Genomic DNA, 26587 nt, shown 5'->3' on the forward strand with positions numbered 1-26587 from the left:
TGAGCGAATTTGGATTGGCCGTTCAACACACCGAAACTCATTCATTCCCTCCCTACCTAATACTCTACTACTCTCCATCCTCGACATTTCATCCATCTAATCCTCTCCAAATCAACTCACCAACTTACTTTTACATATACTCAAGTCGATTTTTTAGTCTATCTTTCGAGAATCCTTACAATGCGGCAATCATGATCCAGGGAATCTTTTACGCGCGGTTCTTCCCTCAAAAAGGCAAGTGGCTCACCTGTCGTTCATCATCTTCATCTCCATCTCATCCCCACACATAAATGGAAGAAAAGAGGACTGACCATATCCTCCAGGCCCCAAGATCGTCGCCCAATCTCCCCCGGGCTGCATCGTTGCCTCCACCTCCTCGTCATCAAACAACCACGCTCTCTCCCCGAATGCCCCGACGACGACGACCGGGCCGACGACGGCGGCACCGGGCCCTTCCAAGCCGCCGCTGATCAACTTTGACGTCCTGCGCGAGTACATCATCCCCCGCAAGGCCTTCTTCAACCGCTTCATCACCGTGCAGGACCCGGAAGGCCGGTACGCCGTCCTGGGGTTCCCCGTGCTGATCCCCCACGCCAAGTACCAGCGCAACGAGTTCATCTTCAACTTTGGCCTGGTGCTCGATGCCGACGCCGAGCAGGCCTCCTACGAACGCGTCGTGCGCCGCCTGGCCGTCACCTTTGCCGAGATGGAGAAGCAGGACGAGTACCTGAGCCAGCAGGAGACGGAGGACTGGGACCGGCGCGGCGCTGGGCTAAGCTGCTTCGGCGCGGGGAGCAGTAGTGGTCGCGCTGGTGCCTGCGGCGGGTTTCCGGGGGAGGAGAAGGCCATCGTGGGAGGAGCCAAAAAGGCTGGTGGCGGCGAGAGGAGACCGATCGAGAGCTTGCTGGAGATTGTGAGGGAGGATCTGAATAACTATGGCGAGTGCATGATCCCCGTCGGTGAGTTTTGCCATGATTCTTTTTTTTTTTCTTTCGTCCATTCCTCTCATCCGACCCTCCAGACGACGCAAACATCCTCAACATGAAGCTCTTCCCGCACCACCCCCCGCCCCCGCTGGTCAAAGGCTGGCACGTCCCCGTCGCCAAGACAAAGCTCGCCTCCCTCGTCGACCCGACCTGGGACCTGACCCTGCAAAAAGTCATCGCCCACATCGACGGCGTGTCCGACGTGCGCCGCATCGCCTTCCAGGCCGACGTGTCGCTCGACCTCGCCACCCTCGCCCTCCGCCACCTGCTCCGCTACGACGTCATCCTGCTGCTGGACCTCTTCTTCTTCGGCTCGTGCTACGCGCCCCGCGCCCACGGCATCCACGACTTTGTCGCCGACAAGGGCATGCAGGACGAGTGCGCCGCCTACGTCTCCTGCGGGCCCGTCAAGGTGCCGCGCTTCCGCCTCGTCCGCCTCATGACCTCCTTCTGCGTCGGCAAGAGCGTCATCGAGTGGCTCCGCGGACACCAGGAGGACGGCTTCGACGTCCTCCGCTACGTCGACGTGCGGAGGCTCGTCCAGTTTGGCGTCATCAAGGGCTGTCTTTATCGCGTGCACAAGTACGTCGTCAGCAAGCAGTATCTCGCCGCCCTGGCTACGGGACAGGCCCGTCCCGCCGCTGGAGATCCGCTGCAAAAGTACACCGATGGCTGCCACCCTTTCGATCAGATCATCACCGAGCAGAACCTGTCGGATGCCGAGATTATGGACAGGCTGAAGCACCTCCCTCTGCCGAACGGCGATTTGACCGTGTTCTATCGGTAGGTCATAGGACGACGGAGACGGACGACGGGATGAAATAATACCACTTGGAAACAGGGACGGGTGCTTTCTTTTCTATATTCTGGCAGGACATCTTGAAGTACAAGGCGTTGGTGGCTGGGGGGTTGTGTTCCTACATTTCTATGGTACATGTATTTGCTTTTTTGTTGTACAGTGTCAGTCGTTTCTCTCGTTCGCCTCTCGTCCCAAGGATGGATGAACCATGGACGAGGGAGGAATGATTCCAAAAGTCCTCCCACGAAGCCCTCGACTCAGGAGGCTAACGCTACCTACTTCCCCCCCTTTGGCTTCAACTCGCTCAACACCTTCATCCTCTCCAGCTTATTCGGGAACCGGATATCCGGGTTGTTCACCACCGTCGTCTCCTCCTCCTCGGCCAACTTCTCCTGCGCGAGCTGGTACAGCTCCTTCTGCGAAAGCTTCTTGCCCTCCGCCTCGGCAAGCTCCCGCAACGCCGCAATGGTCTGTCTAGTCTTGCCCGTCCCGGGCTGCCCCGGGTACGTCTTCCCGGAGGCCTTCCACTCCTCGTCGCTGACAATCTCGATGATGCGCACGTTGTGCTTGCCCTTGCGCAGGATCAGAATGCGGTCATCGATGAGGAACGTCTGCACCGCTTGGGGCTGCCAGAGCTTCATCGGCGTCCAGTCCAGGTTGCCCGGAATGAGCTCCCGCATGCTGTCTCCCGGCCGGGCCGCCACGTACGCGCCGGACTGGGCCAGGATACGGTGGCCTTCGCTCGTGCTGGCGGCCAGGCCCGTGGCGTGGAGGATCTTGGCGGGGCTCGTGGACAGGACGGAGCGCGGCAGCTGCATGTCCATCCGAGGAGCGTTGTTCGGCGTCGTGGGCCGACCCTCGACCGCTTGGTATTCCGACGGGTCACCGGTGAGGCGGCCGATGGGAATCCCGGCGGCGCCGCCCTTGTTGTACATCAGGCGATGCTGTTGCTGCTCCCGGGTGGCCACCTCGGCGCCGTGAACGAGCGCCAGGACCTCGAACGCGAGCTTGTGCTGCGCGACCCTCTTGGGCGGGTCTTGACGGTGCTCCTCCATCAACTTGGTGATCTCGGGAATCGGCATGAAGGTGAAGTACTTGAGGAGCTGCTCCACCTCGTTGTCGGCCCTCCTCACGAGGTAGCCGTACAGGCTGAAGGCACTAGTCATGGTGGGGTCCAGCCAGATGGCGTTGCCGGCGCTCTTGCCAAACTTGACTCCCGAGCTGTCTGTGAGCAGCGGCACCGTGAAGCCGATGGGGTCGTCTTTCCACGTGTCGGGGATTTTCAGGTGTTCTGCCGTCTCAGAAGCGCGAATCGTCTTGATGGACTCGATGCCCGTCACAATGTTCCCGTACTGATCCGACCCGCCGACTTGCATTTGAACGCCGAGCTTGGAGTACATATGCCACCAATCCCAGCCCTGCATGAGGGGGTACAAGAATTCGGCCACGGACATGCCGTCGCCCTTTTCCATCTTGTTTTTCACGCTGCAGAGAAAAAGTGGTTAGAACTGGAACGTGTATATGGTGGGTGGAAGAAAACCTACGTGTCGCGCGAGAGCATCGGGCCCATCCTTACGTGGCGGCCCAGCCTCTTCATAACGTCGTACAAAGTCAAGCTCTGCCACCATGTGTTGTTGTTGACAAGGTGCCTCGACATGTCCCAGGTCTTCTTGTATCCGTACTTGTGCTTCTCGGCTTCGACATTGCTCCATAGCTTCTTCATTTGGTAGTGTATCCTCGTGATATTGGTGGCGATTTCGCTGTTCGACATGATCTCTCGCGACTGCAACCGTCCGGTGGGATCTCCTATCCTAGCCGTGGCTCCGCCGATCAAGGTCACAGCCCGGTATCCGTACAGATACATCCAAAAGACCGGCATCATCGGGAGGAGGTGTCCAAGATGGAGGGACGGTGCTGTGGGGTCGACGCCGACATATGCGCCGATGCGCTTGGTCCTCATGAGCTCTTTGATCGACTCGGGGCGTCTGGTGGAAGAAAACCAAGTCAGCAGGGCGAACGAACGGGGTGAATAAAGCTACCACGAACCCTGCAACATCTTTTATGAAGCCACGCTCTTCGAAAACATCCCAGAGGTTGGTCGCCTCTCCCCTCAAGATGGCTTCAGCTCGCTCGTCCCATTCCTTCGCGGCTTCCTCGCGCTTCTTCAACGTCTTCAAATGGATCCATCTCGAGCTGCTTCCCGGCGATGCGAGCTGGGCACTGCAGCATGCGCGCCACATGCCGCGCCGCAAGGCCGGACTCATAGATTGTAAAGCTTGCGACATGGTGGTAGGAAACGGGCGGGAACCAAGCGGCCTGGTCCCAGGGTATGAAAATTAGCGATTCAGCTAGGTAATCGATTGTGTAATCAAGTCATATTAATATCCAGGTGGAAAAGAAGGCAAAGAAAAGAAATCGTCAGTAGTCGATACAGCTAGGGGAAATCCGCCAGCAGTTCGTCGAATGCCATTGAAGTCCCCCAAAAAATCCTAATTGACCTGGGTACCTCACCTCGAGACTCTTATCTTATCGTCCCTGTCGCGTGTCTTGCCGTAGTCGCGAATTCCGAGCGCCATGACGGAAATAGAGTCAGGTGCATAGTCACGTGTCGCAACTCGACAGCAAGGGGAAAACCCCGGAACGGCCCAGCCAATCACGCAAATCGTAATTCAGATCCTCGGCAATCCGCCCTTCACTCGTGCTTCACCCGAATCATTTGCATCATTCACATCCCGCCGCAAAGAGCCTCACCTCCAGACCCGAGCCAGCTATCTCTCTCTCTCCCTCTTTTGCAAGCTCAGGCCGATCCCCGCGCACCCACGACAATCAATTACACGACCATGGCCTCCATCATGCGCCCAGCTCTGCTGCGCCAGACTGCCATGGCGGCGCGCACAGCCATGAACCCGGCCCTCCGCTCCCCCCTTCAGCCCGCCGTCCAGAAGGTCATGGCCAACGCTATCAGGGCATCGGCCTTCCACACCACAAGCAAACGAGACCTCCTTCCCCCACCGCCTCGTACGTTTCTGTCTCTCGTTCCTTTTCCTTTTTCCAATTGTCTCGTTTTATTGAATGAATGGGAGCTAACCGGATTATTGCAGAGGTTATCCAAGGAGGAGGTACGAACCAAACCCTCTCCGCATTCTCTCCCACGCGAAATTCCCCTTCGTTTCTCTTCGTCTAACGCATAGGCAACCAGTCAACGACCCCGCTCCCGTCCCCGATCCCAACCCGTCGCACGGCTCCTACCACTGGACCTTTGAGCGCCTCCTCGCCGGCAGCCTGGTCCCGCTGACCCTGACCCCCTTCGCCGCCGGCTCCCTCAACCCGACCCTCGACGCCATCCTGTGTGCCGCCATCCTCGTACACTCGCACCTCGGCTTCCAGACCATCATCGTCGACTACATCCCCGCCAAGCGGTTCCCCAAGGCCCGGAAGTTCTCCATATGGGGCTTGAACCTGGCCACCGCCCTCGTCGGCCTGGGTCTGTACGAGTTTGAGACCAACGACGTCGGCGTGACCGAGGCCATCAGGAGGGTATGGACCGCATAAGAAATACGTAATGAGAGTTAAAAGAATGGCACGGGAAAGGAAACGAGCGGTGCGGTGCGGTGTGGGATGCTCTGTTCGGCTGGCGAGCTTCGCTTGAAAAAGGCCGTGTATAACTTACTAGCATAGGGCAAATGAGAGTCGATTTTCTTTCTTTTTTTGTCATTCCTGTTGTCAGGCCCCTTGACAGCGCGCGATTGCGGTTTTGCTACCAACGGAGATGGATTGGCCCAAGACAAAGTGGCTGCATCCATTCCAACGACTGTTCAGAATCACGATACAGAAGAAACGAGATGCGTCTATGGGGGTTTTGGGTCATGAACCCTGACTATGGGCATCGTTTCTCGAACCGATGCTCTCTTGAGAACGCATCGGGTATTGGCCTCTTTTTGCCTTGACGCAGCTGCCAGGCCAGCAACCCGGATTCCGCTACACTACATCTCCATTCTAGACATCGGCAGTGGCCCCGCGAAAGTCCCGACACATTTCACCCTCAGCCCGAATAATGGTGAATTCCTCGGAATCTCGGCGTGGCTACTGTATCTTCGCGCAACGCCATTGGAATCGTAAAAAGGCGATGCTTCCTCATCCGTGAGCGAGCTGAACTGCCAACGTCACAAGTCACACGAACATGTCATGACTGGGACAGATACTAGACGCATCTCCTAGACATACACAACTAACCGAGTGCTGGCCTCATCGGTACTAGTCAATTCTAGTAATATTGGGTCACTATACTCTTCATTTACTTACCCTTCTTTTCTTTTTTAGCCATCTGTCGACCAGTCCGCCTACCCAACTTAATCGTCTCAATGGATCAGACAAGGCATATGTCTACAATGTCAACCCTTTCGGCCAGTGTCAAGTTGAGACACGACAATCAAGCTAATCAAGCCCTCACAACGAGAAACTAGTCACCTCGGCACTCACGCGGCGCCGGTCCGGCTCGGGAGTGGGCGGGGGAAGGTTGTCAGTCTTGGTGAGGAGCCAGCACGAAGCATACATGTTGACGCGGTCGATGCAGGCGCCGTTCTCGCGAGCCCCGACCCGCTTCGCCGTGAACCCGCGGGCCTCAAACTCGGTGACGTACCAGGGCCGGAGGGCGGAGGAGCGGAGGAGGACGCGGCCGCCCTTACGAAGGGCGCGGTTGAGCTTGGAGATTTGCGCCGCGGCAGCCGTGGGGTGCTCGGGGTCGAACCAGTCCATGCTGTCCATGATGACGGCGACAGTGAGGGTGCCGGGCGTCAGACGGGCAATGACCTCCTCGAGCTCGTCGGTGTGGATGCGCAGGCCGTCGAGGGCGCCCGGCCGGGAGAGGCGGGCGTGGGCCCGTCTTGGAGAGGTAGTCTGGGTGACAGCGCGGGGTGAAGTTTGCGGTCATGCAGACGTGGTAGTAAGGGTTGTCGGCGGCAATGTGCGTCTCTTCGGCGACGGGGTCGAGGGTGTCGATCATGTACCGCAGGATGGCATGGGAGCGGGTATTCTTGGCCGCAGGGTTGGGCCCCGTGACGGCGGCCGACTGCGCGTGGTCGGCCTCGATCATGGCGAGTTGGTTCTTGGGGACGCCGAGGGCGGACCAGAGGAACGACTCCTGCGAGACGACCACGTTGCACAGGAGCTTGGACAGGAGGGCGGGGCGGATCTTGGAACGCCAAAGCTCGCGCTGCTCGTTGAGAGTCCTGGTGGCGAGGAATTCCCGCGTGGCGCCCACGATGCCGAAGATGCGCGTGAGCCAGCGGAAGACGCGGATGGCGTGTCGGGAACCACCCGTGTCGTACAGGCCATAGCCGCTCGTGTTGGTAAAGACGTCGGCGTTCTGGAGCCAGTACTGGAAAGCGCGCGATGACAGGTGCGGGGACAGCTTGGAAATGAGCAGGGAACGGAATTCCGGATGCTTGCCTTTGCCGAAGATTTTCCAAAAATCCTCGTAAGGAAGGGCGCAGTACGAAGCAAGCTTGAGCTCCAAGAGATGGTTCTGTGTAGGATTCAGGTCCACGGCGTGGATGCGCGCCGGACCCTGGGTGGCGTAGGACAGGATGTTGTCGCCGGCACTGGTGATGGCGAGCACGACGTCGTCGGGGCCGAGTTTCAGGAGCCGCTCGTCAACGCGGGAGTCCTCCCAGGTGAAGGCGTAGATGTACTCGTCATTGAACTGCTTGTGCTTCTGCAGCTGGTCGTCGTAGTAAATGCGCCAGTGGTGGTTTTGGTAGAAGAACGAAGGCAGGGGCAGATTCGCGCTGAGATTCTGGATGGCCGTCATGAAGGCTTTGGAGCGCATCTCAGGGGCCGACTTTTCGATGGCGCGCGTGAGGGCGTCGCGCTGGTTCACGGGGTAGAGTAGAGGCGATTCCGTGGCGACGGCGTCGATCTTGTCAATGATCTCGTGGGGGAGGGCCGAGGCGGAGAAGGGCTTCTTATGACACCCGATCCAGATATAGTAGGGAATTCGGCCGAGTGAGCGGTTGCGTGCATTGACGCCGAGGATGGAGCCGAATTTGTATTCGAGGTAGTCTCTTCGAGCGGCTTCAAGGCCGACGCGGTCAATGTCAAACCAGGCGCGCCAGAAGGTACGGGAGAACCAGTTGACGTGGCGGTTGACGATACCCGCAGTGAAGTTGCGGAAGGCAAAGTCGGTCTTGGACTGGACGTAAAAGTCGACGACGCCCAAGACGCCGTCGGGTGAGAGGAGGGAAGACAACGAGTCGATGACGGAATGATAATCCGGCTGCCACAAAAGGAACGGTTAGCTGACAATGGCCCCCTCCCGCGTGTTTGTTCTGCCATTCTCCAAAGCAAGATTCATTGCACTCACAATCATGGACAAGCTGTACGACATGGTGACGAGGTCGGCAACACCGTGCTCGGGGCGCTTCTGGGAGAAGTAGCTCATGATCGGAGTGTGGAGCGGACTGATATTTCCGCCAGGAAGGTCATTTTCGTGATCTTCCAGGCGGAATTTTCTCGCATCTTGGCAGATGACCTTGACGTTGGTCCACCCCAGTCTCTGGAAGCGCTTTCGCGCAACATCGCAGAGAGAGGGGGAGAAATCGACGAGGTAGACGCTGGAGAAGAACTCGGGCACGTTGACATGGGCCGACATGGCCTCGATGTTCCATCCCGTGCCTCCGCCAACCTACAGAGAGGCATTGTGAGCCGGTTAATCTTGTCTTTCGTTTATCTTTTCCCCATGACGGAATCGGAATGGCAAAGGAACGTACATCAACCCAGATTCGCCTCGTGTTCTCGGGGGCGCCAGCTTCCCTCCGAGCTTGGATCTTTGCCTTCAGCTGGGCGGCAGAAAGCGCGAGCATATCTTCGCGGCCCTGGAGAAGGACCTTCCTGGTGGCATCGTAGGCCCCGGCCTGCTTCTTGTAGAAGCTTTCAAGAGCATCCTGTTGGGTGCCTTTCTTGTCGCCTTGGTGGGGCTTGATGAAGCAGGAATAGAAGAACAGCAGGAAAGCCTTGAGGAGCCCTGGGCTCTCTTCGGTCTCGGATCTGCTGGGGAAGAGTCTGGAGACGCCGATGCCGCCAATGGCAGCAAGAGCTATTCCAGCAAAGAGGGTTTGGGGACTAAGGTCGAGGGGTAACATGTTACCACCAAGAAAAGCCATGGTACTCTCGCATTGCAATGGGTGAGAGCACGAGAGGGATGTGTTGAAGGCAAATCCAAATGCTCTCTGGGCTGTTGAGGCCAGTTGAGAGAGAGAAGACGAGAGATGGAGGGGCGGGTCAAAAGGGGTGTGATTGAAGGTGGGATCTGTCAAGAGATATATAATCAAGGGTTCACAGTACAACGTATGTATCTTGGTCCCTGTCCCTGCAACAGACGAATTATAACGAGGGGTCCAGAAAACTGGGGAGAAAAAAGGGGATACGGGCGTGGATAGAGGGATAAAAATGGATAGGGGGGATACAGGGGGAGAACAGGACGTCGTGGCAAGCTGTCGGCATCTTTCTGCAGGGGCGGGCTCAAGTGCAATGCAATCGTTGTACGGTTTCACCAACGAAGCGTAGTAGGCACCGAGTTGTACGTCCGTTGTAGCGTTGTAGTGTTGGTGGACAGGGCAGTCAGAGCTCTCAGCGGGACACCAGGGCCCTGCAGCAGAAGCTACCCCCCACCTCATGGTTTGGCAATACCCCGCCGTAAGCTGTATTCGGCATGGTGTATGGTCCTGGAGAGTGTGGGAGATGGCGGTGGGGGGGCGTTGTCTTGTAGTGGACCCAAGAGTGTGGACCAATGGCTCGAGCACATGGGCGAAGCTTTTGGACGGGATGGATGATGAATAGGATCATGGACGAGCAAGAGATGGGAATTGGACGTGATGGTGATTTTCCCGGAGGATAACCGACCGATAGCCGGCGAAGAGTCCCCAAGATGAGAAGCCATCGCCAGACCATCGATTTAGCATGAATGGTGGAGGAACCGTATAACGTAGATCGACTCCTGACAAACATAATACCATCTGGTCAGTAGAACCATGGTGCGAATGAGAGCTCTGGTGTGAATGCATGGTAGCATAGTACGTTGTAGCCGGAAGGACATGCTGAACCGCTCGGTTGTCCTGGAAAGCTCGCATCGTTCGGTAACATCACCAATAAGGTCCTGTTCTCTGGCCACATGTCCCAGCAATTGACTCGGGTTGCGACTCGCCTGTGCACTTCCTTTCTATGTCAGTCAGATAGAATCCGCTTCAATGCCGCTGGCTCACGACCTCGACACTACCTAGTCGGGATGATTTCTTTGACGAACGAGAAGAAGGACGACCGAGGGATTTGACCACTGGGTGGATAACGGCTTGAGGTCGATTTTGTCGACTAATACGAGACGAGCAAGATGATCTAGCGAAGGTGAAAGGTTGGTTGTTTGACGACAGCGAGGAGAGATGCTGCGGCAAGGTGAGGTGCCTTAACACGAGAGCGACGATGGTAGGCCTAGAAATGACCATGGTGTACACGTCATATTCGTCTGTTTTGGACACTGTGCTTGTACTTGGGTATAAAATACCGCTGAGTACAGTCTTTGATGGTTACACACACGGTGTTTTCCATCGTTCCTGCTTCAACAGGCAAAGACAGGGACATATGTATTCGTATACGCTACAAAGGTACCTACGTACGTAATCACGAAGCAAGTACGAATATATTCGTACCAGGCAACTCCCAAGACAGCTTGGCTCATGTCACGTTCTGACATTGATGACTAAACCCATCGGCTAAGCGCCAACATGGCTCAGCCACATTACATGTTGCCAAGCGAGTTTGTTCTAGCCACTCTCGGCACCTCTGACGCGACAACATCGTCCCAGTCGACATCAATCCCATCGTCCATCGTTGTGGCAACCTCGTCTTGCACCAGCAAAAACAAACAACGGATAATTTCGACGCCCATGTGATACCAACTGTGTCTCGTCGATCCGCGATCAGTCAATCCAGACGTCATCCGCCATCCTTGGACGCCGATAACCCCAACCCCGACCCGACCTCGACTCTGACTTCCCCCCCACCCTGCCGCCGCGATGCCTCCGGCTCCGAGCCAGAAGGGCACCAGCAAGAAGGGTGGCGCCGGCGGTATCCGGCAGCGCAGCAGAAACACTACCCCGAGCTCCGCCCCTGTTTCCGTCCCTCCCCCGGCCACCGCGAGCCTACCGCCAATAGAAGCAATCGACGCCGAGTATCTCTCCCTACGCGTAGAGCAGTTCGACAATATCGGATACGATGACATTGTGGACCAGATCAACGCCAATGTCTTGGTGCCCGAGTCCAAACACATGGATGCCATGATCACCAGGTTGACCCGCCTGCAGGAGGTCATCGACAGGAGAACCAACTTTTGCGACAAGGCCATGCGGGACTTGGCCTTGCAGCGGAAAACCTACGTTGGTAATGTGCCGGAACGTGACGATCTGCGCGACAACGAGGGCCAAAAACGCGCCAACAAGAAGAAGAGGAAAGCTGCGGATACTTTGGCTCCCGGCGATGCGGTCCATAAAGGTACGAGTGCTAACCTCCCCCCAGTTTACTCCGTCCCATTATGAGCTAGCTAACTCACCGGACCAGAACGCACCTCTCCACTGCGCGATCCAAGCAAAACACGTAAACTCTCCCGAGACGAGTCGGCCGCCTCCCCCTCTCCCGCTGGGCCTGGGTCTCCAAGCGCCGCCAAATCCGAAGGAAAGAAAAAGAAAGCCAAGGAAGAGGAAAAGGTCGAACAGAAGCGGGAGGACGACGAGGAGGACGAGGAAGAGTCGAGTTCCGAAGATGAGGGCGCTCCGCCCAGGCCTGCTCTCCCCGCTGCGAATACCTTTGGAGATGATCCGTCTACCTTCCCTGACCCGACCTTGTACGAGATCCTACCAACCCATCCCGGCATGACCCCCGAAGAAATCAGAGAAACCTACTCTGTCGCCGTGTATCCCAAGAACGACCTGTCCGATATCATTCCAGGGGACCCTCCAGATAAGGACTTCAGCAACACCAAACCGACCAACCAGATCAGCTTCTCTACCTTTTCCACCTACATTGAACCGTACTTCAAACCATTTACAGAAGAAGACCTGGGCTTCCTCCGCGAGCGTGGCGACCGGGTAGTCCCTTTCACCATACCCAACAGGGGCAAGAAGCACTACACCGAGGTATGGGCGGAGGAAGACGGTGCCATGCAGATCGACTCGCCCCTGCCCACCCGCGAGAAACAACTCCCGGCGAACCAAGCCCGCGGCAGCATCGAGCACATGGACGACGAGGTGGGCGAGACCGACAAGCTCGCCGTCGGCCCGCTGTTATCGCGCCTCCTAGCCGCCACCCGGGGCGAGAGCCGGCCCCAGTCCGAAGAAGAGAAACAGGGGGCCACGAACGGCGCGACCAACGGCGGGGGCGGCGACACCCACATGACGAACGGCGAAGCAGGCGACCAAGGCCCCAACGGCGCCGCCGCCGACGACGGAAAACCGCAAGCGATCCCCCCCGCGGCGTTCATGCCCGAGTCCAACTCGGAGACGTGGAAGAAGGCGACGCACCCCAAACTCGACTACGCCCAGGTGGACGAGCGCATCAAGCAGGAGCTGCGGCACATGGGTTTCCTCCCGAAAGAGGGCGCCAACCTCGGAGCCGAGTTTGACGGCGCCTTCGACGACGAGGTGGCCGCCCGGCTGCGCCTCCTCCAGGACCGGCTCCGGCAGCAAGTCCTCGTCAACGGCGCCCGCAAAGCGCGCCTCACCGACCTCGTCCGCGAGCGCATGGCCTACCAGGAATACCAGACCATCCTCGAGGACCTCGACTCGCAGGTGCAAGCCGCCTACACGAAGCGCACGCGCACCATGGGCAAGAGCAAGAAGACGAAGCGGCCCGGCGCCGGCGCCGCTGTGGCTGCCGCACAGGGAGCGGCAGGCATGGCGCGGCCTGGTATCGGGGACGTCACGCGCACGCTCATGGAGCGCCGGAAGCGCTGGATCAACACCATCGGGTCCGTCTTTGACGACGAGAATGTCGGCAAGGTGCCGCGCGCGTCGAACCCCGACAGCTCCATTTTCAAGCCGGCGGAGCTGGCGGCGCTGATCAAGAAGGAGAAGGAGCAGTGGGATGATGAGGTGGAGGAGGCTGAATGAAAGGCGGCCGCACGGGGTGGGGCTTGTATGAGTATATGGCGGCTGGGCGAGGTGAAGGGTGACGCCGGGATGTTGGGACAGAGATGCATGCTTCTTTCGTCTTTGAAATCGGCTCTATCATCTTCTTCTTCGGCAGCGGGACTTTCCCTTTCGTTTTCGCTTCATTTCCTTTTCATGTTGGGACAATGGCGGTTGAAGGGTTGGGGAGGTGTTTCGATGATCATCTGGCTGCTAGGCAAAGGGTGACCGGCAGATGCTCAATACCCTAAGGTTTCTTTAGGGAACGGGGGGATACGGAGTTTGGGTCAATCATGGGCCTCGGTGTTTACTCATGCGTATATTACAGTATATCTTCTCGATTCAAGGCGGTGGTCAGTAGGAATTGATGAATTCAAGTGCGCATGTTCAAGTGTCTATATAAGTTGTCACCCAGGTTCTAAACATGACATGACTATCAACCGGTATCCATCAGGGAGGCGGTTGGTTTGTATAGGGAAGAAATGAGAAAGGAAAAGAAAGGAAAAAGAAAAAGGAAAACAAAAGGAAAACCTCCAAAGCGACAAGGCTCGATGCTTAGACAGGCTCATATGGGCCACTATGCTAACGCTAAGGTGAGAGCTATCATAATAAATCGTCGACTCCCTCATCAAGCCCGTGATATATCATGCCCGGCCCATCATTCACTCATCCATCCGTCAGCTATTCAGCTGGGCATCAAATTTGCCCGTACCTCGCCTTGAGGTGGGATAAAGCAAGTGATGAGCTTCCCACAAAACCTGGAACGGTCGGCTTTAAAAGACAAACTGCGACTGGGCGAGGGGTACTCTCTCGGCAGGCTCGGCATGGCATATCTCCCCATCTGCCTCGACCTCGAACCGCTCGGGATCGATGCGCATGCGCGGCATGACATCGTTGAAGCGCATGCTGCGCTTGGTGATGTTCCGACAGCCAACGACGGGTTCGATGCGGCTGCGCAGGCCGTACGACTCGATGGCGCCGGACGACACGGACGAGCCAGACACGAACAGAACCGACGACGACGGCACGAGATGGGAGTACATCATGCGGCCGATCAGCGGCTCGACGAGTGACGTGGAGCCGTTGGGGTCGCCCTGCAGGTGGGTTAGCGGTGCGGAATAACGATACGAACAGCATGAAGCCACAATAGCAGACGTACCATTTGCGCCCAGGCGATGAAGCCGCTCTTGAGCACCAGGTCCGGCTTCGTGCCGAACCACATGGGATCCCAGATGACCAGGTCGGCCAACTTGCCGACCTCGACGCTCCCGACGAGATGGCTGAAGCCCTGGGCGATGGCCGGGTTGATGGTGTACTTGCTGAGGTAGCGCTTGACCCTGAAATTGTCGGCGTCGGTGCCCTCGTCCTCGGGGAGGACGCCGCGCTGCTCCTTGTTCTTGTGGGCCGTGTTCCAGGTGCGCAGGATGACCTCGCCGCAGCGGCCCATGGCCTGGCTGTCGGAGCTCATCATGCTGATGGCGCCAATGTCGTGCAGCACGTCCTCGGCCGCTATGGTCTCGGTGCGGATGCGGCTCTCGGCAAAGGCGATGTCTTCGGGGATGTCCTTGGAGAGGTGGTGGCAGGCCATGAGCATGTCGAGGTGCTCGTCGACGGTGTTGGTGGTGTAGGGGCGCGTCGGGTTGGTGGACGACGGGAGGACGTTGGGGTGCTCCACGACGGCGATGATGTCGGGCGCATGGCCACCGCCCGCGCCCTCGGTGTGGTAGGTGTGGATGGTGCGGCCCTTGAAGGCCCCGACCGTGGATTCCAAGAAGCCCGACTCGTTCAGCGTGTCGCTGTGGAGGAGGCACTGGACGTCGAGCTCGTCGCAGACGGAGAGGCAGGTGTCGATGGCGGCGGGGGTTGCGCCCCAGTCTTCGTGGATTTTCATGCCGCAGGCACCGGCATGGATCTGCTCTCGAAGGCCTTCGGGGCTGCTGTCGCAGCCTTTCCCTGTGATGCCGACGTTGACGGGCAGCGAGTCGCAGGCCTGAAGGATCTGGCGGATGTTGGTTTTACCGGGGGTACAAGTCGTCGCAACCGAGTTGGTGCTGTTTTCTTGCGCGTTAACATTTATTCCACTCCAGGAGGTCTGACATGATACTTACGTAGGACCCGAGCCGCCGCCCAACATGGTGGTAACGCCGGAGCTGAGGGCTTCCCCTGCCTGTTGGGGGCACATGAAGTGAACATGGGTATCGATAGCACCGGCCGTGACAATGTTGCCTTGGAGTGAGATGACATCGGTGCAGCTGCCCACGGCCATGTTCTCCGCCACGCCGTCCATGACGTCTGGGTTCCCCGCCCTGCCGATGCCGACGATGATACCGTCCTTGATGCCGATGTCCGCCTTGTAGATGCCGGTCCAGTCCATAATGAGGGCATTGCTGATGAGCAGGTCGAGACAGCGGTCGTCACTACGACCGTTGGCCTGACCCATACCTTCGCGCAGGGTCTTGCCACCACCAAAGACGCACTCGTCTCCGTACTCGGAGAGATCCTTCTCCACCTTGATCCACAGGTTCGTGTTCCCTAGACGCACCTTGTCGCCGGTGGTAGGGCCGAACATGGTGGCGTAGGCAGTGCGATCCATCTGGAAGGGGCTAATGAAGGCCATGTCGCCGGCGGGCTCGGGGGCATGGGCGAAACCGGCCGCCTGCAGGTTCTTGAGGATCTCGTCGGCACGGGTGAGATCGACTGGGCCGCTCGCCAGGTTGTTGCCGCCGCGGATGACACGGTTACCGCCAATCTCCACGAGGTTGACCGTCTTGGTGTCGCCCGGCTCGAAGCGGATAGACGTGCCGGCAGGGATGTCGAGGCGATAGCCGTAGGCACGGGCGCGGTCGAAGGAGAGCTGCGAGTTGGTCTCGATGAAGTGATAGTGGCTTCCTACCTGGATGGGGCGGTCCCCGATGCTCGTGACGCGTAGCCTGATGCGCTTGCGGCCCTCGGTAAGGGTGATCTTGCCCTTCACGGCGACGACGGCGCCCGGCTGGGCGGTGGGCTCGAAGGCCTCGGGGGGGTGGAGGGGGAAGTCATCGTTGGTGGGCATGCGGCTCGCGGGGAGATAGCCGTACAGGGCACGGTCCAGGTTGCCATCGTCGCTCGAGATGGGCTTGTTGACGGTGACGAGGTAGGTTCCGGTCGGGAAGGTGCCCTCGACCATGATGGTTTTGAGGGTTGTGCAGACGGAGGGTTCGACGTGGCGACGACCCAGCATGGTCGCACCGATGCTAATCAGGTCGGCGACATTGTGGTTGCCATCTCGGATGAGTTCTTGTAGGTTGTTGGCGATAAGGGCCTGTCGCGGTTCTGTTAATACAACGCACACATGCCGGCCATGCTAGATCTGAGGGAGGACAGTTTGATGAGGACGAGGAGGGAATACCTACCGCGGCTTCCGAGTGATTGAGCCTGACTCCTCGCGCAAGGCGTCGCTGGGCCAGGAAACCCAGCTGAGATATGAGGAGCTTGTCGATCTACGAGACAATGGCTTCGTGTTAGCAGGTCGCATGTGGGAAAGACGATGCTCGGACAAGAGAAGGGAGGAGGGGTGTCAGCTCGACGACGGCTCACAAGGTGGACGACGAACCTCCCTGGGCGCGAGACGCATCGTAAATACTGACGAATTGGGTTATTGCTGTCGGGATACGAATCAAGGTACGAAGTACAGAAATCGATTTGCATTTATTAACGCAGTGTGTCGAAGTACGTAGGGGCAGAAATGTCTACTTCCTACGTACGTAGGAAAAAGCAGGGAATATAGGTATACACCAAGTGTGGATATAGATATCGAGACAAAAGGTACGGGTACGGGTACGGTACTCTCTACCTAATTCATAGTCGGATAGTATAGCGGAAGTACAACCTGGCAAAGAGGTTCACGTTGGAACGAAGAAGCCAGGCAAGGTAACAAACCTCTTTGCCTAGACTGTAGGTACGTTGTATAAGGCATTATTCGTATGCCTCACTTGATTATGTCGACCTGGTCCTAAAAGATGAGGAGGGTTGAAAGATTCGCAACTCTTGACGACTGTAGATCGATTAATAATCGAAGAGTACTTGGTATGCCCACTGCCGAAGCTTGAATCCTGGAACCTGAATCCCCTCATCAAGTCCCCCACATGAGGTCACGTCACCCCAAGTCAGAGATACAAATCAGTATTACCGTATAGGTACACCGGTACAAACCCCACTGCCCGCTCACCGCCCTACACTACATTCCTGCAAGGTGGGTAACACAACTTGCGCCAGCCAGACCACATCGCCGATTCCTCGACTCGCACAACTGTGATCCAGTGTTACAGTGAGTGTACACACCATGTGATGGAAGGAAGCTGGCTGTCGGATCAAGTACGGAGTAGATCGGCACTCGTCTCACCTCAAAGCAACGTCCTACCTAGCATAGGGACGAGAGCGTAGACAGCACAGGAATATTCGTGTCTTCATAATGACCCAAACGGCCAGCAACCTACCTACATATACACCTTATACAATACATACAGAGACCAGGTCCTTGTCGTGCCAGTATCCCGGCCGGCCAACCGCCAAACATAAACCATTGGTCCAGCAACTCCATTCCGTTCCGTCCTGTCCCATGTCCGATGACGAGGCCGCATTTTCCGTATCCGCATCTCGGCCCCTATTCCTTGCCCCTCGTCTTCCGGCCTCGGCATAGGTTGGAGCATTCAGCCCTTAGGCCTTGATCCCGTGTCCCTAGTCCAGCTTGTTTCAACAACAGATGATAGTCATCCCACCCGTCGAGACGGAGAAGAATGTCCAAACGAAAAAAATAAAAAGTCATGGACGCCCCAACACCGAGATGAAAGAAAGGGGAAAAGAAGAAAATTAAGAGACCGCTGCAGCTGTCACGAGGTATCATCTTCCCAGACGAAAGAACAAAAAAGTCAGACGCAACACAACCACACGGATAAGAAGCACTCAAAAGCCATTCAGTTCTTCGCCTTCTTGGCTCGACTCCTCTTGACCGGCTCCTCCTTGGTACCCTCGGCTTCTATGGCCTTGCTAGTACGACGTCGCTTCTTGGTCTCCGGCGTCGGCACCGCAGAAACGGTAGCCGCCGTCGGCGTCGACTTGGCCGCCTCCTGCTCGCCCGCATCCGACTTGCGCTTTCGACTGGTCTTCCTCGGCGTCTTGAGGGGAGGGGGCGACTCGGCCACCTCTTCCTCTTCGCTCGCTTCCGACTCGGTGCCCGGCGTAGCCTGCCGGAGCTGTTCCGCAATCGCCTCCTGTTCGTCGGGGACAGTGTCGTCTTCAGGGTGCGGGAGAGGAATACCCGTGGCCTCGGCGTACTGGAGAGCCTCGTCATCCGTCATGTGTTTGGCATCCGGGTTGCCGCCAATCTTGTACGAGTGCACGCGAGCCTGGTAGAGCCGAAGGTTGTATTGGTAGGCGTTGTTCCAGCCCTGGCCGAGTAGTTAGCAAGCCAATCCCGCATCCCCAACAGCGTGGTGCGCCACTCACATTCTTCTCGGCCTGGCCCATGGCCTTCCAGCGCCGCTGGCCTTCCTCCTGGACGGCGCCCTTGGGTGCACCGGGTCCGAGATCGTTGCCAATAATGGGCCGCGCCGTCTGCATGTACAGGAAATACGGCGTCAAGGGCCGCTTGGGCGCATTGGGATCGTGAACGCGCTTCTTGCGTTCCTTCTTCTCCTCGACGGGCGGACCATACTCCGCCGCACCGTGCATCAATCCTGGGATCGCCGCCATGTTCTGCACCGCATGCTCCAGATTGCCCAGCGGCACGTCGATGCCCGGAATTTCAGTGGAAGCTTCTCCAAGAAGCAAGTTAGTCTGGCGATAATAGTCGACAGAGAAAGACTTGATGAGCTCCAGAATCGTGAGCAGCCGATGGTGAACCTAATCGACATGTACGTTAGCTCTCCATGTCAGTCTCGGTATCAGTGAACAAGATGGGAGCTGTGAGAGTTCTATTGAGACAAGGCTGTATGGGGCCTGGAGGGTCAAGTACTGAGTATGGACCAAGCTCCACAGCTCCGGTGACGTCCGGCCGATTGCCAAAACGGGCGGCCATGTAAACAATGGGTGCGCCTTGCAGACAAGACAAACAGAATGCGCTAGGAAGGAGACCCTTGAAAAGTGAATAGGACACTCCCATAGCCCAGGAACCGCGTGACGGCGAGACACCATCGATACATGTCTATCCATCACGGGACACATTACAGCACACACACGGTTTCCCGTCAGATGGCACAATGGTGGGACGTGGGAAAAATGTCCGCCATATCGTGTCGATCGAGGCGACAAGTGACCGTGATAGTGGTGGTGGATGTGAAATGGGTGCTGAGTGAATGACAAGAAATATGAGAGAAAAGTGACTTACCGAGTCGCGCACGCGAATGAAACCTTCAGGATCAATGTGTCGGACGGGAGTTGGGTGAAGGCCAAGGGTCCCCTGGGGAATGCCGCCCATCTGCTGTGGGTGCATGCCAACTTGCTGCTGGATGGGAGCTGGGGCGGCTTGGTTTACGACCGGCGCTGGCGCGGGTGTAATAGTAGCGGGAGCCTTTCCCTTTGCCTCGTCGGCAGCTTTCTTCGAAGCGCGAGCCATGGTGTGCTGGCAGGATGGCGCGATACCGGAGAATGAAATGGAATAGAATGGGCGATGATCGGGACGGCCAGGCAGGCTGCCGATGGGGGCTTATAGCGTGTAGCTGCTTAGTGGGGGTGGTGGTAGACCCTTGATTATGCTGTTTAGCTGACGCTGTGATGATAGCGGGCTCTAGCTGGTGACACTGTAGTTCGTGGCGGAGAGGAAGCGAAAAGTGCCAGCCTTCAGGGTATGAAGTGCCTAAAGGAGTAGTGATTTGGTGGTAAAATGCATCCAAGGGCGGGGAAAGAGGGAAAACAAGGGAGGGTTAGAGGGGGGCGTAGGTGGGTGGCTGCTAGATTTTGTAGTGCTAGGCACTCGGGCGGGGCGTAAAAGTGATCGGAAATCAGTAGGAAGGCAGGCAGTGCTACAGAGTAAGGCCGCCAAGTTATCTGGTTATAGTGGCAGGCACTGGAGGGTGATTGCGTAAGAATGTACTTATTTCCTTGGGTACTTATTCTAGGGCATAAATGACACCATTTCGCCTCCCAAATTAAGTACTCATTACCACTAGGTACTTACCTCCCCTACCCTCCACTAAAGACATGGTACTCTGTCAGGCGTGGAAGGACCATATTAGGGGAATGTCGACTTTTTGTGCCTGCCTGGCCCAGCGCTTACTGATCTGATTTTACTGGTTGCAGCGTGCCCCTTCGCCTGAAATTTGTCGCGCGTCGCACCGACTGGAGCACTCACTCCCCTACACACCTACATACAGTGAAGATAGATCACTCGTGCCGCCACACCTCACGATTTACCATACCACAATCAATTACAGCGAAGCCCAACCATCTTGACGAATGTATCGTTACTCTGGGCGTGCAAGTGGTCGCGTTTAAGACCCACGCTATCCCTAGAGCCGCCGACAGAAGCAACCACTGTATTTTCGCGTCTCGTTATGTTTCTCGACTTGCCTCACGTCCCTTCGTTATAGACGCTGGCAGCAGAGGTTTACTCTCCACGTAGGACCTATCTTACTCTAACAGCCGTCTCGTAGTAATATTCCCACGTAAACTGCGATACCTTCCATCGTCGACGTGGTTATCAAGAGCGTGACCTTAGCCAGGCGCGTTCGTGTTTTTTCAGCGCGCTTCTCTTGTGTGTTTGCGTCCCATACTGTGGCCTGGCATCACCTGCGTAGCAACTAGGTAATTACTGGGCGCAATGAGCTATGCGTAGCTGTGATGCGAGCCAGATTAAACATATCCAACAACAAACAACCGTTCCTGCCTATATGCCCCAGCAAACACCAAGGATTCTCCCAAGCTTAAGGTCGGCATTCAACTGTACGGGGTACCTGCAATGTTCTGTCATCGTGGAGACAGATCATATACGAAGTACCATGTACTTTCAACGTCGGCTGAAAAACTTTGTACTGTACTTTCTTCAGCTCTTTCCCAATAGACGTTGCCAGTCGAGCCACTGCATCATGGTGCTCTACTACCGTGCGCGTAGGTAGTGCTACTCCTTGATACGCGAGAAGTACCGCGTATTCCCCACATTCTGAAACTTGCAAGGGGTCAAGTCGTGGCTCATCGCCCATCCCAGCTGAAAAAATCAGGCCGTTTCACCGTAGGACCCCTCTTGTACCCCTCTAGTACATACTACTCCCCGCTGCCCCTATCCACACAACGGCCGACTCCCATCCCTAGCACTACATACGAATAGGTAGCTAGCATCATGGCGCTGAACGAATAGCTCGTCTCTCTCAGGCCGTTTCGCTAATTACGAATACCTATACATTTGCGGCACCTTGCCCACTTGCTTCTGTCTCATTCATATTCGTACGGCCCCGTCCGACCTCGCACAGATTCTTCCTCCATCCACTCCGTCCTCTTCGACTTGCATTTCCCCTCCAGTCGTTGAAGGTCCCAAGCAATCGAGCCATTGAACAAAACAGTACACATTTATTAGTACGGGAAAAGCCCGCACGAGAGCTCTGCGACATGATTGAATCACGGTCCTTCGTCGTCCTGGCGGGGCTCGTCCTCTTGCTCTGCCTTGCCCAGCCGGCCGCTGCGTTTGGTGCTGGCAACATCTCCAGCTTGTCCAAGATCGAGGGTGTTAACTGTACGTTCCCCTGTGTTTCTGCACCAGGGATAGTATGCCATGTCAAATTGACTTGACCATGGCCAGGGTCGAAGACCAGGACAAAACAAAGCTAACAGCTTCCTTTCTCTCCATCTAGGGCGCCACGGAGACATCGAAGATGTGCTTCTCAACATTGCCATGGCCCGCGCCTTCAAGGGGAAAAACTTCAACAGGCTCATGCTTTCCCGCGTCTACTTTGGTTAGTCTTTCTACCGACAACCTCCCACAATAACTGCTGACACGGCTGCAGGCAACTGGCTCAGAGACTACTCGCAAGGCATCGACGTTGCAACGGCCAAACACGTGTCTGGAGAGGCTGTTCGCCTCCTCATTAGCGTGTTGGCATTCCTTACCTTTGGCTATGGCTCCAAGGAGTTTGAAGTAACTGCCGAGCGGCTTGGTGAGCAACTCCGTCCCAACCCCCTTCCCTCTGCTTTTCAATGAACACCCTCTATTGAAACTATACCTCGGCCGGACGGACCTTGCTAATCATTGACACGCACCAGGCACGTACCGCCCCGAGGAACATATCGACAATCCCAAGAACTATGCAGACAACGAAGATGCCAGGCAATACGATCGCCGCCTCCGAGGCCCTGTCGACGAGCGTCGGGAACTCGCAATCGACCCCAAGACCGGGATGAAGAACTACATCGCCAACGAGGACGCTGGAATCACCACCTCAGCAGGGCTACTACGGGATCTGATAAGCCGCTGCATCAAAGAGGGCCGGAAGGCCGGTCGAACCAAGAAAGATGAAGACCTCTGCGAATCGTTGTATCTTCTGGGGACCGCTCTACACTGTTTAGAAGGCAAGCTACGCGTCTTTCCATTCGGCTCTGTGCACTGCGTCCCTTTTTTTTTAAAAAAAAAAAAAAAAAAAAGAAAAAAAAGAAAAGAAAAGAAAAAAGAAGGAAAAAAACTAACCCGCGATGCAGATTTCTATGCCCACAGCAACTACACGGAGCTTGCCCTCATCGAGATGGGCGAACGCGATATCTTCCCTTTTGTCGGCCGTGACACCCTCATTAGGCTGGAGGGCGCCCGTGGAAAAGTGTACCCGCTCGTCACGGGCACTTTCGGTGGCGTGGACTTTTTGCACTCCGTCACTGGTGAAGGTGCGTCGCTGCTTCGCGTCAATAAGGGGGTCAATCTCGCTGACTAGTCTATATAGTTACGGACAAGCTCAAGCAGAACGAGCTCCAGGAACTCGAGAGTACCCTCCAGAGTGGCAAGAAGAACGATACGAGCTTCCTGCGGCAATTGCTGGACAAGATTCCCGATGAGTTCTTTGGCGGAAAGCATCAGAGCGACCGCATCGATGAGATCCAGCAACAGTCGACCTCTTCCCAGATGCAGAACATGAGCGTCTCGCCCAAGGATCCGGAGGCCTTCACCCTCTATGTGCAGGGTATCTTCAAGCAAATCATGCCGGTAATTGAATGGCATGACGATATCATGCAGTCCATCTCCGGAATGTTCGACAAGATCCCGGTGCTGCCCAAGATTCTGGAGCAGCTAGAAGAGCAGCTCACCATGTTCGTTTACTCCAACATTGCGCCTTTCATTCTCCCCGTCATCCACCAGATTCAAAACGAAATGCAAACCGGATGTGAGCACCTGGTCGAGTCTAGCCGACGAGAACAACACAACGTCTTCCACAACGACAGGGAGACCGACCCTACGCATTCTCTAATCTCCAAGGATCACTTTACCAATGTAGGCTTTCCACGTGGCGTTTTCTTTTCGTCTGTGCCGAGATTTCGTCCTTGATTCGATTGTCTTACCGCTGGGCTAATTCTTTTCCCCCTAGCTACTTAACGAGCCCGCCGGTCGTACTGCGTCCAAGATGGTCGAATGGGTAGTCCCCCAGATTATGGCGGCCATCGACGATGAACGTGCCGACATTGACCTCACCGCAACGCGCATCATCTACGCCGTCTTGCATCACCCGGCTCAACGAGACCAGGGCGATGCCGTCATCCGGGAAGGCCGGGGGATCATCTTCCGCTCCATCGAGGAGTGGTGGTCGGGCATGGGCCCCCAGCGACAGGCGGAGTACCGTCAAAAGTTGAGTCGCGAGGGCGTCCGCAATCATGAGAACCACAGGGAAGGAGAGCACGACACGGGGCATGGTCACGGTTGTCTAGGCTCGCTCCAAATGCACAAGCAATTTGGAAAGTCCAACGAGACGTGGGAGGATAAGGTTGCGAACAAGGCCGCCAATGCCATCGTTGCGGGTGCCACAGGCGCGATTACCAGCGCCATCGCGGGCACGACTGGCATAAATCTTGCGACGTCGGGGAAGGATGGCAAAAAAGAGAGCAGTTCGGGAGGTGGTGGTATCCTCGGGTCTCTGATCGGCGGTCTCCTCAACAAGGGTGATAAGGACGGCGAGGGCGAGTCACAGTCGCAGTCGCAGTCGCAGTCGCAGTCACAGAGCGGCTATGGGAGGACTGATGGAAGCACATCCAGCTACGGAGGCCGCCAGGATGACAGCAGCAGCTATGGCAGACCCAGCGGTGGCCGCGAGGATGAAAGCCAAAGCAGCAGCGGATACGGCGGACGTCAGGACACTTCGAGCAGCGGTTACGGACGTCAGGACACTTCCAGCAGCGGTTACGGACGTCAGGATACTTCGAGCAGCGGCTATGGACGTCAGGACACTTCCAGCAGCGGCTACGGACGTCAGGATACTTCGAGCAGCGGATATGGACGTCAGGACACTTCCAGCAGCGGCTACGGAGGGCGTCGGGAGGATTCTAGCTTTGGTGGTAGCAGTGGATACAGTGGGCGCCAGGATACTTCAAGCAGCGGTTACGGCGGACGTCAGGACACTTCCGGCAGCGGCTACGGACGTCAGGATACCTCAAGCAGCGGCTACAGTGGACGTCAGGATACTTCCAGCGGCGGCTATGGTGGACGTCAGGACACTTCCAGCTACGGCGGACGTCAGGACACTTCCAGCTACGGCGGACGTCAAGACACTTCTAGCTACGGCGGACGCCAAGACACTTCCAGCAGTGGTTACGGCGGACGACAGGATACATCGAGTAGCGGCTATGGTAGACGTCAGGATACCTCAAGCAGCGGCTACGGTGGACGCCAAGATACCTCTAGTAGCGGATACGGCGGACGTCAGGACACTTCCAGCAGCGGTTACGGCGGGCGCCAGGATACTTCCAGCAGCGGTTACGGCGGGCGCCAGGATACTTCCAGCAGTGGCTACAGTGGACGTCAGGATACCTCTAGCAGCGGCTACGGTGGACGTCAGGATACTTCGAGCAGCGGCTATGGTAGCCGTCGCGAAGAATCTAGCTATGGCGGCAGTGGTGGATATAGTGGGCGTCGGGAGGAGTCTAGTGGTGGCTACGGTGGTCGTCGTGAAGAATCTAGCTATGGCAGCAGCGGCTATACTGGCAGCCAGACTTCCGGCAGCGGATACGACTCTCGTCGAGACAACCAGGGTTCCAGCGGATATGGAAGCCGTCGAGATGATCAGAGCCCTAGCGGATACGGGAGCCGTCGAGATGATCAGAGCTCTAGCGGATACGGAGGGCGACGTGACGATGGCCGGGGCCGGCATGGAGGAGGCTATGGTGGATCGGGACGTTACTAAAAAGGTATCGCGAAGCCGTCCCTCTTATCTTGTTAGTAGAGATGTATGAACGGGAAGAAGGGGGATGGGTTTCGGGGTAGGGGAGCTGATGATATGTGACGTGATAATGAAGAGACGCAGGGCTATGACGATGGTAGTAAGGGTGGTTTACTAAGATTTGGAAAAGAAAGAACCGAGATGGAAGGGTAACGGGTGACAGGATAATAATGATCTTGATTTAAGACTGAGAAACAAGAATGGTTCACATTCGTAGTTGAGATGGCACCGCCCAACTCGCTCGTCTGGTCTTCGGTAGCTAGGCCCGCCGGTGAACGCGGCCGCTCCACGCATTCTTAACATATGGCCGAGATTTATGCGAGAAGGCTTTATGCATTTCAGAATACCATCGTCCGGGTTACGTCCGTATAAGGGCTTGATCATCGATAGGTACGGGTTGTAGGTAGAACGCCAGGCTCCGGGCTCTTCTGCGTATTGGTGGCTCATAATCTGCCTGACATGCAGATCATATCCTCGCCTGGTTGGACAGTATGCTTTTCCTGCTATGCTTCAGGTACTGCTCATCATGGGACAAGCGCCAAGACAGTCTCTTGGACCTACTGCAGTACGCCGAGGGGGGATACGCAAGCACACCACCACTATCCTGCCTTGCCGGCTGAAGGCTGGAGGGTTTCATGAATCCCCGCATTATGACGACAGCAGGACCATACAGTTGTCGGGAGAAGCTCTTGGCTTTGTTCCCCTTGCGGTAACTGCCGTGATGCGTCCCTGATATAGTGGGTAATCATTAATGACGAGTAGTTTCTTAGCCACCTATGCGCGTTACCTACTCATCACTTTTGCTTGCTCACTGTATAGGGATGTCCTTAAATACGGGCCCTTTGGACTGCATTTACGGATTGGTGTTGTTTACATCGTCGTCTGGATACCTATGGGCCAAGCGGCATGCCAGACGTGTAACAAACGGGCGCTTCTGTGTGTGCATCATATATAGCTAAGCTGGTTACCTGAGCACTGTATGCACGGTGTGATCAGCGAGTTTTAGTCCCTAAAGGTGAAATCTCGGAATAGCTTCCGTGCCTCTGTTGCCCGTTTCTGCCATCTCTCGGAAGGAGACTATGTGATCTGCAGAGGGGATGGCCTTGACATCAGATGATGCGCGGGATTCCAGGGAATGGCGACTTGCCTACCGTCCGAGTTGAGTCTGTTTCGTAAAGTAGTCCATGCTGGAGTGAACTGGTTCGGGTGCGAGGAAGTGGAGCAGTCAGAGGAAAGCTATTACGGTAGGTACAG

At 56.5% G+C, this 26587-nt stretch overlaps 8 protein-coding genes across 8 annotated transcripts; 4 read left to right on the top strand and 4 right to left on the bottom strand.

Moving 5' to 3' along the window:
* Nucleotides 1-191: 191 nt before the first annotated feature.
* ACRALDRAFT_2042794 (uncharacterized protein) lies at nucleotides 192-1773 on the top strand (the record flags this gene model as incomplete). Its single annotated transcript, XM_071021287.1, has 3 exons — nucleotides 192-234; nucleotides 324-959; nucleotides 1022-1773. 3 exons carry the CDS (start codon nucleotides 192-194, stop codon nucleotides 1771-1773), a joined length of 1431 nt encoding a protein of 476 aa, XP_070873996.1.
* A 287-nt stretch (nucleotides 1774-2060) lies between these two features.
* ACRALDRAFT_2028197 (uncharacterized protein) lies at nucleotides 2061-4070 on the bottom strand (the record flags this gene model as incomplete). Its single annotated transcript, XM_071020519.1, has 3 exons — nucleotides 2061-3270; nucleotides 3330-3770; nucleotides 3832-4070. The coding sequence occupies 3 exons, from the start codon at nucleotides 4068-4070 to the stop codon at nucleotides 2061-2063; spliced, it is 1890 nt and encodes a 629-aa protein (XP_070873997.1).
* A 429-nt stretch (nucleotides 4071-4499) lies between these two features.
* Nucleotides 4500-5498, top strand: ACRALDRAFT_1064712 (uncharacterized protein). Its single transcript, XM_071017027.1, has 3 exons — nucleotides 4500-4803; nucleotides 4887-4904; nucleotides 4985-5498. The coding sequence occupies exons 1-3, from the start codon at nucleotides 4626-4628 to the stop codon at nucleotides 5335-5337; spliced, it is 549 nt and encodes a 182-aa protein (XP_070873998.1). The 5' UTR covers nucleotides 4500-4625; the 3' UTR covers nucleotides 5338-5498.
* Nucleotides 5499-6231: 733 nt separating this feature from the next.
* ACRALDRAFT_1034714 (uncharacterized protein) lies at nucleotides 6232-8924 on the bottom strand (the record flags this gene model as incomplete). Its single annotated transcript, XM_071014978.1, has 4 exons — nucleotides 6232-6681; nucleotides 6722-8059; nucleotides 8147-8467; nucleotides 8553-8924. 4 exons carry the CDS (start codon nucleotides 8922-8924, stop codon nucleotides 6232-6234), a joined length of 2481 nt encoding a protein of 826 aa, XP_070873999.1.
* Nucleotides 8925-10850: 1926 nt separating this feature from the next.
* On the top strand, nucleotides 10851-12938 carry ACRALDRAFT_1071574 (uncharacterized protein; the record flags this gene model as incomplete). Its single annotated transcript, XM_071017876.1, has 2 exons — nucleotides 10851-11325; nucleotides 11392-12938. 2 exons carry the CDS (start codon nucleotides 10851-10853, stop codon nucleotides 12936-12938), a joined length of 2022 nt encoding a protein of 673 aa, XP_070874000.1.
* Nucleotides 12939-17268: 4330 nt separating this feature from the next.
* ACRALDRAFT_1064719 (uncharacterized protein) lies at nucleotides 17269-19845 on the bottom strand. Its single transcript, XM_071017028.1, has 3 exons — nucleotides 19321-19845; nucleotides 18441-18836; nucleotides 17269-18382 (listed from the first exon to the last, which is right to left on the bottom strand). The coding sequence occupies exons 1-3, from the start codon at nucleotides 19546-19548 to the stop codon at nucleotides 17909-17911; spliced, it is 1098 nt and encodes a 365-aa protein (XP_070874001.1). The 5' UTR covers nucleotides 19549-19845; the 3' UTR covers nucleotides 17269-17908.
* Nucleotides 19846-21248: 1403 nt separating this feature from the next.
* Nucleotides 21249-25618, top strand: ACRALDRAFT_2035648 (uncharacterized protein). The gene is made up of 7 exons (XM_071020781.1): nucleotides 21249-21657; nucleotides 21776-21877; nucleotides 21929-22078; nucleotides 22185-22490; nucleotides 22617-22796; nucleotides 22853-23397; nucleotides 23492-25618. Exons 1-7 carry the CDS (start codon nucleotides 21534-21536, stop codon nucleotides 25295-25297), a joined length of 3213 nt encoding a protein of 1070 aa, XP_070874002.1. The 5' UTR covers nucleotides 21249-21533; the 3' UTR covers nucleotides 25298-25618.
* Nucleotides 25322-26443, bottom strand: ACRALDRAFT_211653 (uncharacterized protein; the record flags this gene model as incomplete). The annotated part of the gene is made up of 7 exons (XM_071023749.1): nucleotides 25322-25419; nucleotides 25543-25787; nucleotides 25822-26046; nucleotides 26132-26140; nucleotides 26191-26264; nucleotides 26302-26308; nucleotides 26412-26443. 7 exons carry the CDS (start codon nucleotides 26441-26443, stop codon nucleotides 25322-25324), a joined length of 690 nt encoding a protein of 229 aa, XP_070874003.1.
* Between the last annotated feature and the right edge of the window lie 144 nt (nucleotides 26444-26587).

The sequence above is a fragment of the Sodiomyces alcalophilus genome (genome assembly GCF_042370955.1).
Source record: "Sodiomyces alcalophilus JCM 7366 unplaced genomic scaffold ACRALscaffold_5, whole genome shotgun sequence".
Taxonomy (NCBI): domain Eukaryota; kingdom Fungi; phylum Ascomycota; class Sordariomycetes; order Glomerellales; family Plectosphaerellaceae; genus Sodiomyces; species Sodiomyces alcalophilus.

Bases quoted from the DNA above. Each gene is read 5' to 3' on its own strand.
- ACRALDRAFT_1064719 (XM_071017028.1), bottom strand. From the start codon at position 19,548: ATGGCTCGCGCTTCGAAGAAAGCTGCCGACGAGGCAAAGGGAAAGGCT. The intron at 18,837-19,320 runs GTAAGTCACTTT...CATGTCGATTAG, and splicing joins TCATTCGCGTGCGCGACTCG to GTTCACCATCGGCTGCTCAC. The intron at 18,383-18,440 runs GTGAGTGGCGCA...CTACTCGGCCAG, and splicing joins TGGGCCAGGCCGAGAAGAAT to GGCTGGAACAACGCCTACCA.
- ACRALDRAFT_2035648 (XM_071020781.1), top strand. From the start codon at position 21,534: ATGATTGAATCACGGTCCTTCGTCGTCCTGGCGGGGCTCGTCCTCTTG. The intron at 21,658-21,775 runs GTACGTTCCCCT...CTCTCCATCTAG, and splicing joins CAAGATCGAGGGTGTTAACT to GGCGCCACGGAGACATCGAA. The intron at 22,797-22,852 runs GTGCGTCGCTGC...TAGTCTATATAG, and splicing joins GCACTCCGTCACTGGTGAAG to TTACGGACAAGCTCAAGCAG.
- ACRALDRAFT_1064712 (XM_071017027.1), top strand. From the start codon at position 4,626: ATGGCCTCCATCATGCGCCCAGCTCTGCTGCGCCAGACTGCCATGGCG.